The sequence below is a fragment of the Lineus longissimus genome, chromosome 8 (assembly GCF_910592395.1).
Source record: "Lineus longissimus chromosome 8, tnLinLong1.2, whole genome shotgun sequence".
Classification (NCBI taxonomy): domain Eukaryota; kingdom Metazoa; phylum Nemertea; class Pilidiophora; order Heteronemertea; family Lineidae; genus Lineus; species Lineus longissimus.
In genome coordinates this window covers 7,422,157-7,436,118 of record NC_088315.1, presented here as the reverse complement: position 1 = coordinate 7,436,118, position 13,962 = coordinate 7,422,157, and the positions used below count along the sequence as shown (strand labels likewise).

Sequence of the window (13,962 nt, the reverse complement as noted above, 5' to 3'; positions counted from 1 at the left end):
ATGATAAATATACCTAACTATGATGGTACATTAGGTCCAGTGTTTGCCTGTTTTCCTTAAACTAGTGTCAAATGTTGTCTAACTATCCTTGGGATTAGCTGCAAGAGTCAAATTCTCAGATAACTCACAGGCAAGGGTCCAACTGGAAGAGACGTAGGACCTGGAGAAAAGAACACCAGCTGGAAGAGTCATAAGGACCTGGAGAATTGATAACAAGCTTTACGCACCTCTGTTCGGCGATTTCTCATGAGATTCTTGTATTCGGAGATCCGTAACTTCTTGCCGTCAACAATGCATGTACGCTTCGGTCGTGGCCTGAAGAGACAAAATCAGGACAGCTTTAGGAAATGAAAACGGCAGAATTTTATTTTAGAACATTAGAAGATTTCTACAATTTTCACCCAATATACAAGGTCCCACTCTCCTACAGTGAAATCTCGATCGAAATCCTCAAATGTATGAAGGATTTTCCATTGACAGAGCCAGGTTGGTTGGTTGGGACGTGATATCTGGCCTGAAACACTGACATTTCTTTCAAGCTATAAGGCTATAAAACATGATAAGCAAAGCACAAGAAGGAGATAAAATACAGCAGATTTGACAACGTGTGTTACAAACACCTTTCAAATTTGATAAAACATTCCCATTACCTTGAAGAAGAAGTAACATCTCAAACACAGGCAATGTTTAAGACTTGCTTAAGCCAGCACATGCTTGATTTTCAGGAGGAATATGGGCAAGGTTCTTGGGTGCCGCAGAATATTGTATTGAGTCTATAGGGTACCGAACATGCCTACATTCCCCCTTCGAAATAGTGTAGTGGTACGTCCTACCTTACTGTTACATGTTCTTCAATGAATGTTTCCTTGATCTCAATGCACGTTTCTGGAACACTGTCCATTGGGATTTTTTTTATTTCTGGATTCCCTAAAGCGAACTGTTGTAGGTGTTCCCCTGGACATGGTTAAGAAACATACAGAGGACCATTGGTATCCTAGCTAATCAGCACTCTCACAAACCGCGGAGGGCCCAATGGGAAGACAAGGGGCCTATGTAACAACCAACGCTTTCAAATACCAAAAATGCTTGAAATATATGAGTAAGTTTCTTCATTGATCAATTGTTCGATGTAATGACTTCAAAAGACCTGTCCGCACATTGTGGGAGTGCTGATGAGCTGGGGTGTTGTCGCCGAAGAAGAAATGTCTGACTAAAGGATGCATTTCCTGCATGCTGGAATACCAACCTGTACCTATAGTCCGGATGCTTCTCCATGTGAAGCTTACTCAACCGCGACTGCTCCTCGTAAAATGGCTGCTTCTCAGAATTAGACATCGACTTCCATTTGGCTCCTGAAGTAAACGATGAAATAGATTAAAACTAAATTTGTCATATTTTTAGAAATTTCCAATAGCCAAGTGAAAGTGTTAAAGCCACACTGAATTTTTGTAACTGCACATGCGCAACCACCTCTCATTTGTCTCAGGTAAAAACCGGAAGTTTTCTTTCCATTAGCACTTATGCCCCCAGACTTGAAAACCATTATCACTGAGGAAGTTTCTGCACACTTTGATCATCCCATCACGAGAAGTCGGCAACATCTTCTAACTTTTCAATCAATCAATAACAAACAACAAAATCGATCTCACCTAATATTTTACTTATGTTTGAATTGTGCATATCTGGACATGCTTTTAAGATTTTTCTCCTCTCCTCCCGGGCCCACACCATGAAGGCATTCATCGGCCGCTTGACGTGGGGCTTTTGGGGGTCCGGCTTCTCCTTGTGGGCACGGATGATTTTGGCACCAAACATCTTACCGGATACCACTGAAACCAAACAAAAAGGATGAGTTGATGCAAAACAATCTATATTTTACCCAAACATCCCCCTTGGAGGTGAAAAAGATTATCACCCCAGTCAATATACAATTTATCTGACCGACATCCGTCCTTGGAAAAGCATTGCTATGAATTTCCCCCCTGGCACGCTCTTTGTGGGGCAGAATATTTCACCATCAAATAACAACCAAATGGTTATCATCACAACAATCATATAATCCAGAGCATCACCCTAACACGTCCTTTGTAGATGCAAAAATTATCACCCCAGTCCATTGTATTATCACCAATTATCAATCATATCACCCCCTTCCTTTTAGTGAACGGAGCCTTATTGTGAATCAAATCCATTCTGCTTACTTTGTAAATGTTGCATGTAGCTTGCATTCGCCGAGCCGTCCGGTGACATTTCCGGTGATTCCTTCATAGGTGGGGTAAGCTGTGCTGCCTGTGACATCGATACGGGGGTGTACATCATGGGAACGTGTGACATAAGCGGACCGGCCAGACTATGGGGTGGGAGAGAACGCACCATGGCTTCTTGGACAAGTTTTTCCTAAAAGGAGAGAAATAAAATAATGCTTTATTCTGATCTTCGAAGTCATGCTTTACCTATTCTGACCTTCAAAATAATGCTTCACCTATTCTCTGATCTATGATCACTCTCTGAAGTGAGTCGATCCCACCCAAGGATTTTGTAAACCATGCAGCTCCTGCCCTTATATTTAATAACTCTAAGACAACAGATCACAATCGGCAGGTATAAAACAATGAATTGCTTGCACCTGAGCCAACGAATTTACGAGTAACAAGAGATACGATTGTATTTTTGGAAAAACAATACACTTGACTCAAATTTCTCCTGAGTAGCTGCCCTGTTTTTCTATATCTTAACATTGTTTCACAAAAAAAATCACGGCCAGGTGGTTATAAGAGTAAGGGTGGAACCAAGCGTGGCTACAAGTTCACTTGGATTATGATTACATGTAAAACAATTGTCTTTCTATTACTGAGGGTGTACATTTCAATTGATCTCTCATATATATCAGCTATTGTTTTTATTCACACCTGTAAGAATGGTTTCAGCTTCTTTTGAAAATATGGTTATCTGCACCTGATATTGTCATAGAAATTATAGCTGGAGTTTAAAGGTTCTTGAGATCTAGCTCTACATATTTGCTTATACTCAATGATAGACGTATAAACAGGTTAGGGAGTGTAACTGTTTTTAAGGTGTTCTTCTCATTTTGTTAAGATCTTTTAAAGCTGCATTTGGAATTAAGAAACCATGCGGAAATCTGCAAGACCTTTCAGACATCATACATGACCGACACTAGCTCGAAAATGAACTCGTGCAGGGAAAATATTTGGAAGAAAGAAGATGATAAAGTATGACCAAACTTACTGAGATTCCCGATCTGTACATCATGGGTAACGACATGAGATCTGAAGTATTAAATGCCCGGTGGGGGAAAGATTGTCCTGGACTGTCCTGGTCACTGTCATCCTGCAAGCAAGAACAAGAAGACTTAGAGGAAAGATTTACAAATTATACTGATTTAATCATACAAGGCTGAGTGGCTCATTCTTACCAGGCTGGGACATATCATAGTTTGTCTTGGCCCAAAGTAGCTGATGGAGATGAAATGTGTGGACATATCAACCTCTGTCAAATTGTGGTCCAAAACCATTTCATTATGGTGGCATTTGCAGTTCAGTGCACAACACACATGGTACACAATGCATTAAGTCATTAGACAAATTATGCGTCAGTTGTAGCATTAAATATTGTAGCAAAATGCTCCAAAAGTGGTAAAGTGAGTTTGATCTCTCCATGCATTGCTAGTTGACCTGATAATAAAGATGACGTACCTTGTCCAATGGACCAGGGGATGGTTTCCCAGTGGAATGAGGGCCGATTGGAACACTGGTGGGAGGTCGAATCTGAAGCGGCAGGCCCGTGTAAGGATTATTAACGTACGGTGGTACGATACTATATGCGGACTTGGCGGTCTGCGGGTCGTATGGAACAGTTGGATGGAAGCCGTTACGAGGGTGATTAGAATGTGCTGGAGGTGGCGCCGTTTGTCCGTCCTTAGATTTCCCGGAAGACTTGTTTTCGTGGCGTGATTTTGGGTCTGATCTTGGTTTGGTCAGATTTAGTGGTGCGTCTTGGTCGACTGGGATGGGTGTGTACATTTCTCGCATCCATGCTGCCACCTGGTGGTGCGGGGAGGCAAGGACAGCGTGTGGCGATGGCAGTGGCGACGGGTGGAGCAATGGTGGAGACGTTAGGCGGGGTGACGTGCTCAATGGAGCTGGCGATGAGGCTTTGGAAGATGAGGCGCATGATTGGTGGCCGTTTGGTCCAGAGGTACCTAGAATGAATAAGAGAGAGAAGATCATTCGGTACATGTTAGTTTCGACTGAATACGGCCGTATCCCTTCACCAATGAGGAGGGAGCATAACAGGACTCACCAATACATCCACTTGATTAAGTTTACTTCCCAACAAAGGGTATTTTACTGATCACAGCTAATAATCATCAATAGCATTTATTTCTACAGATCGGTTTACAGCTCAAAGTTGCATTAGGATTTGCTTTTTCAGCATCCGTTGCAATCGACAAACATCACCAGTTCACACGTCATACAACAGGTGGCAGCACCTAAAATCAATTGACCAGCGATCATTGATTCTATTGTCTGGATTGTTCTGATTTGCCACCGGCAATGCACACAACTTTTATGAGTAATCAATCGTTCCATGCAGTGCTGCCACCTATGCTCGTGGGATACGCGAGATGAACTGGGTTTTCCGTTGCAGAGACTTGCGTGGAGAAATGTCAGAATTTTGAACAGGATGAGTTGGCGCTAACAAGTCGGCAAGGATATGTAATATCTGGTGGACTGGACTTGACCATCCTTTAAACCTATTGAAATCATCAAAAGTTATTTTGACTTACCATGGATTTCAGTGTCCATGTCTTCATGCACTGAGGAGGCATCACTGCTCTGAAAAAACAAATTACAAGCATATGGTAATTTCAGATGATTTTTAATAAACCGAATTCATAATTTTCTGAAATATGATAAATTTGTAGACAAGTCGTTCATTCTAAATCCTGAAGAACAAGAAATCTGGAATAGATTAAACGATGAATTAGTTTGACCATTGTTATATTCATGTTTCATATCTCCTCCATTCTGCGCATGGACCGCAAATGGAAGTACACACGGTTTGATTACGTCAAAAATATTATTGAGAACAAAACACAACAACACTCTCTGAAGTTTGTTTACATTCAACAATACCGTTCTCAAAAGTGGTCTAAAAATCTGAGCGGCATTCCGCAAAGTGGGGCTGCAGCTATGATTAGCGGGTTAGCCGTCCCACTTCAGCCGCCCAGCCTCCTTTATCCCCAACACTTGAAGATAAAAGAACAATCTAGAACAATCCATCGCAGTTTACAGCTGGGTTTCTTCCACAGTCTCTTTATTACTCATTTCATATCTGCCCGCTTAGCATTTTTAGTTCCGTCGGGGCTAAATTCTGAAAAATCACTGTTTCCCAAAGTTAAGCTCAAGTTAACATGTATTTGGGATGTGGAGACAAACATGGGATACCGAAAAAGGTCCGACATTCAGGTTTGCTTTTGCTACAGGGCCATAGCTATAGAGGGGCAGGTCAAACGTAACCTGGGGGTCACCTTTAACACAGATTTTGGCCTAGTTCTTGTCTCTCAAATGATGGCGCTCTGGCTTTGGCACTGCACATCTGTACTGCCTGTGATGAGGAAGTCTCACAGTCACACTCTCCCATTTTCGTAAGTGGTAGATTTTTGTCGCAACCATTGGGCCTAGGGCCCCACACTCACTTCAGAGTGCATTATTAATGGGCTTCAGCTCCATGAAGCTTTCATCAGTGCACCCAGCCCCTGTGGATTTCATGTTCCCAAGGTAAGTATACGTACATTGCCACGTCATTTAGTTCTTGTCTCTCAATGGAAAAATAAGTATTTTGTCCACCTACCAAAATGAGTGTTGATGTCGAGCCCGACACCCCCAAAGAAATACAACTAACAAACCCTCCCAATTACATTTCTTCAATATGAGTTCATCAAGTAACCGAAGACGGATTCTTTTTGAAGTAAGAAACTTAGAAATCAATTCCTTCGCCTCGATTTATCAGCTGAGTAGTGATAATGGTGGATTGTAGTGCAGCCCTGGACAGCGCTGAAGAGAACCTTGAACTGATTTTGATGACTCATTGTCGGCTCTGAGTCCTCTGGAATCTCGCTGCTTCAACGGCTGCGGTAATTTGCCTGCAGATTCAGATGCTGGCATCGATAATTTGATAGATCTGTTGATTTGAAATCAAACGCAGGCCTCAGTATTATTCACCTATGTGAACCATCCAGCTCGGTGTTGTTTTTGTGCGAGGGAATATTGAGTATCGGATGTAGCTATACAATGGTACCCAATTAAAGTTAAAGGGGCGATGAATCCCTTTCCTTAGGGACTGATGTTGACATCTGCCAAGCAATGAAGACAGAAATTGTCCAAAAAAGTGTATGTTGGCAAAACTGACACGACTTGAGGGTACCTATCCCATAATACAAAAGGACCTCATCCTAATTCCTGATGAGCAATTTTGATCAAATCCCGAAGCAATCCACTACTCATCTTGAATTTTGTAAAAATGAGAGTGTCTTCTGTTGAATTAAACTGCAATAATCTGATACTGATACTTATACTGATCGTGGTCTAACACGACCATTTTCAGAAAAATCCTCATAATATCCCAAAGAAATTCTGAGTAAATAAGAAACTGGTTTGGAGACAAACCCACCCAAGCGAATGTAGCAACAAACGGTTGAACTGGTTTTCTTCATTATTCGAATAAAAACCAATATGGTATCCTGAGTCGACTGAACAATTTTTAGATTGAATAGTTTTAAATTTTGATAGGAAAATCTACCGTTGCCCAATCTCGCGATATCATATTGAATGGGACACGTCCACACCTTCTGGGTTCGCAGATAAATCAACAACCAGTGGCCATATTGAATTATTGCGCGAACAAATCATACGTCACTAATTAAAAATCTTTAAACAATTGAAGCAAATATTTTTGTGAAAGTAGTTTATCTGGTTTTTGATATCTGAATTCAATAGCAACAATATTTCTGAGGAGGTTGAATGCATTTTTTAATCTGAAACAAATAATCTGTCTCTCTTGGGACATTTAAAACTTAAGTTGAAAACTTTCTACATGAACCTTTAAAGTATTTTTTTCTAAATTAAATCAATGACTTTCTAAACACTAGCCAATCATGAACAATTTTGGCGAAGTTCCACGCAACCAGAATTCATCGGAGGTCAACTCATATTTGGATTCACAACTTCGTAAATGGCGATAAATTTCCAGCGTACTGAGAACTATTCAGAGTATGGTAACCCTTCTGATTCATCAGCAGTTCCTAGCTTCATCAATATCCCACCCTTCAGACCCTCGAACACACAGATTACACCCTCTTCCTCACCCCCAGGATCTAAATCCATCGATTGCACATCTACACCCTGCCAGATGCTGCAGCGTACATCATACGGAGATGATTTGCTACAGGCGTGATTTCGTGTGTTGGATCATCAGCGACGACCTCACTCAAGAATTAGTCAGAATTCCTCAACGTTTATTATCGCTTCATAGCGCTCTGTTGAGCAGTGCTCGTCGAATGATTGGAAATTTCGAGTTTCATTGTCAGAACCTAGATTCAGTGACCTCTATTGTCAGCTCAGGATATCAAATGACCTAGAGGAGAAATCACAGATTCTATAGGTCCGGGATCAAAAATATGATTAGAGTCGCGAATTGATGTTAAAGACTGTGATTATAGTTTAATTCACAAATCAAACAGACTTGTGGATCTGCATGTTGGGAGGCCAGACTCGGGCTTGAAATCGATAAATCTGACTTAATTATGTCTTATGTCCTCGTTGAATGGCATCTCTCTGAGAACAATCAGAAATCTTATTTCCCGAGCGCCAACGTTTGTATTGTGCCTCGGAGCACGCCATTGTGCTCCCACTTCGCTCAACAATAGTGCGATAATTCCGTCCCCGCGTTTTTTGTCTGCGTGTCGATAAATACATTAAGACTAAAGGTCACTTCTTTCCAGTAAATGACGATATTCAATCAAACATTCGTCACTGCGTACTTAATTTCACCCCAAATGGCGGCTCGCAAAGAGAATAATTTGCCCGTCGATTCAGAATCATCAAGAACAAGACACTAATTCTCAGTGATTGTGTCGCACAGCGCTCACTTTCCACCTCCGTCGCTATCTGGGAAATGCCACTACTGTGCACCAATTTGATATTGGGATAAAAGTCCATTCTTGTGAGTGTCAATCTGACAGTGTTTCTGTTGAGGAGTAATTATCGTTAAGACCATTTTGACAGTTGCAGTAATTAGTTTATAGAATAAACAATGAAATGTCACAATAAGCTCATCCAGTTCGTATAGATTTTTCCGCCGCCATTCCGAAGGAAATGATCAAAAGTTTGACCTTGGTAAGCAACTGAGTTGCTCTAATTGAACATGTGGCTCATCCTGAGCGCCGAATTATAACTGGTACCCTGATATTCTGAAGGAAAAATGTCAGTTTACTTTCTCACCATCAAACGCACCAACAGTACAATGATATGTCCTCCTCCCAGAACTGCAACCCCACTGTTCAATTAGACCAACTTATAAAGTAGAAAAATGGGCTTCTCAAATGTTTTTGTTCATTTTAGAAATAGGAATCATTGAAATAACATCATTGTTGCTTTTCTACACTCTCTGTAAAAAAAAGAACACAAGCCTTATTGCTTTTAACACAAATCTTGTCTCCATTTTCAGAGCTGGTCTTTTGGAAACTTTCGTTGTTCACAGCCTGTGACACGTACCTAATTATTGCATGAATGTACGAATCAGACTATCACAAAGTGGAATCAAGAACATTTCGAAATAATGATCTGATCATATATTTTTCACTTTGAATAATAAAACAGCCAGCTTTGTTACTGGCTGAGCCCGTGTTATGCGACAACAATCATGAATTGTCATAACTTCGACACCTTTTGTGCCAATCCCTTGACATGTTGCAATTCTCAGGCCCTAATTATCGCACTCCACTCATGGGGTGCTACAGTATAAGCACATTTTTTGATATCGTAAAATAAACCAAAATTTTTTTATACAACTCATGCCGTAAGCAGCAAAGGCAAGGTGTAATTCAACTTTTGTTTCTTTTTTTTCTCACTAGAGCATGTACTCCAGAACTGCCCACTCTAGGACACAGAGAGTCTGGCCACACCTCCCCCCACCCGCCCCCCACAAACAAAACTTATATATGGGCCTGGTAAACAATAAACAAGTTGCTTTTCGACCGATTCAAATCATCCAAATTTTGTGAGTTTTGTTACGGTAGAAGCAGCCGACGATTGACCATCAGACCCCAGCTCATTATAATTCCATTACACCCGGCTCTCCCGTGTCTTGTTCCCATCATTACAGATAATGGTCTTTTGTTTTACTTGATTTACCGCGCCTGGTGCTGGGGGCACGCGCTGGGAGTCCGCCGACACCGCCATAATGGGATATGCTCGTTTGGCTTTGGGTCATGTTGATGCCAGCAGATATGTAATTCTCGATCAATGATTAGTGATCAGCGACCACAGGCATTCATATTTGCATTATGCGATATTGCGTACTTGATATTTCCAATGCATTGATATTCCAAATGCAAAATAATAAGGTTAATTCAGTTTTTTGTCCGGCTAGAGGACTACAGGCAGGAGCAAGGGGTCCACTCTCCAGGTGACTGATGTCTACGGTTGGGGATTTTATGGTTACAAACATTTCTTAAATCTCTGAAAACTGTCAAATGTGATGTTTGACAGCATGAAGGATAGACCTTTTAGGCTTGAGGGGTACCGTCAATGTGACAATTTAGAATTTCACTTGGAAATTTTGCCTGCAACCAAATGCGTCAACTCACACTCCATTTCCTCAACAAGGCCTGGTTATAATTCAATGGTGTTGGTCTCTTTTGGTCCAATCTCGGCTCGTATCTCTGCTTGAAATCCAACCTTCGCGGCAAGCAAATGCTCTCATCGAGGGAGTAGCATATTCGAATCATTTCGTTTCTCTGGTCTACAATCTTATAACTCTCTTGCTCTGATGTCAAGCATATAAGGAAGGTCTCTGTTAACAATGACATCAACATAGGAATCACTGGACAAAGCTGCATAAAGTTCAACAAAAGGAGTTCAATTGCTTAAAAGCCTGTTAAAATTGTCATTGTTTCTGCCAGAGGAGCTTTCGGGTTGAGTACATGTTTGCATAATATTTGAAAAATAGTTCTAAACTTCACCTCAAATCTTTGTACAAGGGAACCAGGAAGAACCATTGCTAAGTAAGGTCTGGTTAGAATGGAATGATTGGAAATCATTGCGATTGTTCAATGGGAGGAAGGGACAATACACTTGAGCTCAAAAGACACCAAACTTCACTAAATATTGTTCTTTGTAAGAAAAGTGGACAAATTTCACCAATAGCAAATGATGCCCTTTTGTTACACAATGGCTTATTCACAAAGTAGACTTTGTTGAAATTGAAAACAGCCAGATCAAGCTTCCTTTTTGTTGAAGTCATTGTCACATTTGTTGCTTTTCCATCCCTTTGACAATTCAATTTCAAATGTAAAACATAATTTAATATCCATTCAGAAATCAGAAAACACATAGGAAGTCCAGGAAATCCTACTTAGTAACTATTTATAGTTGATACTTTGGAAATCCAAAGTTATTTCCAATATTTCATGAGATATTGATATTTCTTGGAAAAGGGGAAATTCTTCGCAAGTTTCTTGACTTTACATTTCCTATCATAAAAGCCTCTGTTTATAACCTTAAAACCTCTGATAAGAACAACAATAGGAAGCAGTTAGGTCTTATAAACATAAGGTATGTGCATCCTGAAGCCATTCATGACTCAACAGACAAGTAGGTACAGTAGCTTTGAGCAGAATTGCTTTTTTATTCATTGATGGATGCTGTATACCTGATTATGTAATACAAGGTATAGGTTATCCCTTTGTATTGCTCTGTTGATCACATGATTCATAAGAAACAGATTTTTATTTCTCCTGGTGATGGCCAAGCGATATCAAGTAGCCATTATGATGATGATAATAACTCTGAGATAACCCCTTCAGCATTTTGAATCCAAATGTCTGAACAGATTACACCCAGAAGGCAGCCTTTATTCCTGTATTATCATTTGTCCATTTCACTCAACAAATTACACAATCAAGGTATGCCCTCTTTCCTTTGTATATCTATTTTTATCACTACCAAGCAATTCTTCATTGAGATAAACACAACCTGAGAACCTTGCATTATTTCTTACATAATCTCACTCAAAACAAAATTCAACTCAACCTTAACAAACCTCAGTGCATTTTTGTACACATCAATGTACACGAATGTACACTAGATGTCGGCCATCTTTGATGACATCAATTTTACTGAGTCATGATTGAAATCATCAGGAACAGACTTGAGGAGGTCTGGTTGTAATCTTTGTTTAATCTGAACATAGGATGCTGCAAGAGATGATTGCCTTTGTTTGATGAAGGTTCAGACATAGAAAAACACAGGTGCAATGCATTTTGTTCCTCAACAAGTTTATAATAGGAAAAGGGCTTCAACAGATTAGGCTACACAACTTACAGCAGAAATTGGCAGTAGCACTGCTAGGATTAGGAAGGCTAATGAAATCGACATCCTGGGAGAGGCAAATATCAAAGCACAGAGGGCAAGGTTAAACCCTCATCCAAATTGTTGACAATTTTCCAATGCCTCACCAAGTTTTCTGGTGCTTTCGCACAGGCCATTGAACTGATTTCAGATAGTTTGTATTTCACCAGAAAATCGTGGTCTTACTGATGATGAAAGATAAGAGTTCAAGGAAAACCCTTTCCTGAATTTGGCAGACAAGAATCAGAGAACCAAATGTCATTGGCCTTAATCCCCTCCACTTTCTTTGTTTCTCCCTCCAACTGGGCGCAGGATACAGAGAACAGAGAACATCTGGTTTGGTTATAATAACAATTGGACTGTATGATGTGTATATAAGATCTAACATGGCTTTATAATCCCTACTCCTGCCTAGACATTAGTGCACCTGATGAACTGGTGAAATGCTCATGAAACAACATTACAAATGAAAACATCCTTAGTTTTTGAGTTTGCCACAGTCTTGCCTCAGAGAGTGAGGTATCCAAAAGAAGGGACAAGGAGAAAACAAAGCGTAAAATGACACTAAAATCGAAATGAAATGTGATTCTGCCGATGGTAAACATATGATTTTGATGGTACAAATCCACAATGAGACGCCATGGTTATCCTCAAATCATCACGAGATTCACTTATAAATCAAGAGATCTGTGACTCAAAAACTTGACAATAAATTACAAGTATCCTCAAAGAAGGCAAAAGTACTAAAATGGATCATAACAAGAAACCAAGTGTCTTGTTTCAAACCAAAACTGACAACCTATAGCCACATAAAGCATAAAACCACAGCTTTAAAGATTTTCAGATTTCGTTCTCGCCAGTTGCTACGACTTAAAACAGTGTTCGTTAAACCTCAAACCGTCCCAAGTTTTTAATTAGTACTTCCCTTTATTGTTTTGATTCTAATTCTCGCTGTTCTTCCGGTTGTCAGAATGGCAGAGAGATTCCACATGATGCATCTACGGAAGTGAGCTTTTTTTCGCTTGGGCTATCAGTGTCTTAATTCACTCAGTTTTTACAGCTTCAATTTCTGTATGATGTTGAAAGAATTAAATTGTCTATTTGAGTAATTCAGCTGCTCTGCTCTGTTAGACCGTGATTCATTTTTTTCTCGAGTTAAATGGCAGTTTAACGAAATCTAAAACGATCTGTATAGTCATACAAGTAGAGACTTCCTCCTGTCCATTGCTGTAGGAAGATGTGCTCAATCTTCCTCAGGTTTTTAAACTGGAAACTGTTTTGACTAAATGAAAAAAACACCTATTTTCCTTTGTATTTATGAGTTGTCTTCCGGCAACAATCTATTGTACTCAAATGACTCCATCCTTTCTCACGTTTAGCTGTCTTAACCTCAAATGCTGCAGAGTATCAATAGAAGAACTTGGCGAGGTAGGACAGGGGAAGAGCGGAGAATCCAGGACTTGGCAAGCCAGGAGGACAGGGGAGATGGCAGAGCAGAGGAAGAGGTGTTTCCCCCCCCCGGCCTGAGATTGAGAAGAACTATAGCAACTGATCCTACTCTTGTAAACCATGTTGCTGCATCAATTTCTTCTGCCGCTTACTGGGGTCAGATTTGTAGTCTAAGCAATTGCAGGTTCTCTGTATTTTTTCATCTGATATAGATATCCACCAACTTTTTCATCGAATGCTGTTTGGTTGGTTTAATGTGTAGGTTAAATTTAGTTTCCTCACATTGTTAAGCGATTAACTCCTCTGACACGGATGATATTTAGTGGATCATTGGAAGGTCAAGGTCAAAATAGGTAGAGGTCAGGGTCAGAATCATCTGATATAAAGCATGCTTTCAGGGGAAATGTTCAGCTAACAGAAGAGCAATTCTTTCATGTTCTTTACCATTTCCTTGTAGTATTCCAAGCAACTTTTGGTTCAACCTGATGTTATAATATGTTAGATATCAATTGCATACCTCAACCAGCACCATCCATCTCCACAACAGCTGACACATGCCGAATTCCAACTTTCATTCAGAACAACTCTGATCAATCTCAGCCCCAGGTGAAGACTTACACACGATAAGGACCAAATTTCGCACTACATATTTACCCTGGAGGACAGGCTGAAGGGCAAAGGCAAAAAGCCAAGGTTTTTCCATTCACCTTATATTACTATGTTAGTACAATTTCCAGGTTTCCTACTACGATGTGAAAAAAAGAAAAATGCATCGACAGGAAGAATTTGCAACTGTTCTGATGATGATATTGCTGGTGGTGATCATGATGATCATGAAAATAAAGATGATGATAATGATCGA

The 13,962-nt window shown here is 40.2% G+C and overlaps 1 protein-coding gene across 5 annotated transcripts in view; it reads right to left on the bottom strand.

Annotated features, from left to right (window-relative positions):
- Positions 1-13,962, bottom strand: part of LOC135492103 (transcription factor Sox-6-like) — a 166,622-nt gene that overhangs the window by 8,134 nt on the left and 144,526 nt on the right. For all 5 annotated transcript variants that reach the window (XM_064778283.1, XM_064778281.1, XM_064778282.1 and 2 more), the window contains 7 exons: positions 4,808-4,856; positions 3,714-4,219; positions 3,247-3,348; positions 2,202-2,397; positions 1,650-1,829; positions 1,247-1,352; positions 228-315 (listed from right to left, as the gene is read on the bottom strand). In XM_064778283.1, coding sequence (XP_064634353.1) covers positions 228-315; positions 1,247-1,352; positions 1,650-1,829; positions 2,202-2,397; positions 3,247-3,348; positions 3,714-4,219; positions 4,808-4,856 — 1,227 coding nt within the window. The remainder of the gene's footprint in view (positions 1-227; positions 316-1,246; positions 1,353-1,649; positions 1,830-2,201; positions 2,398-3,246; positions 3,349-3,713; positions 4,220-4,807; positions 4,857-13,962) is intronic.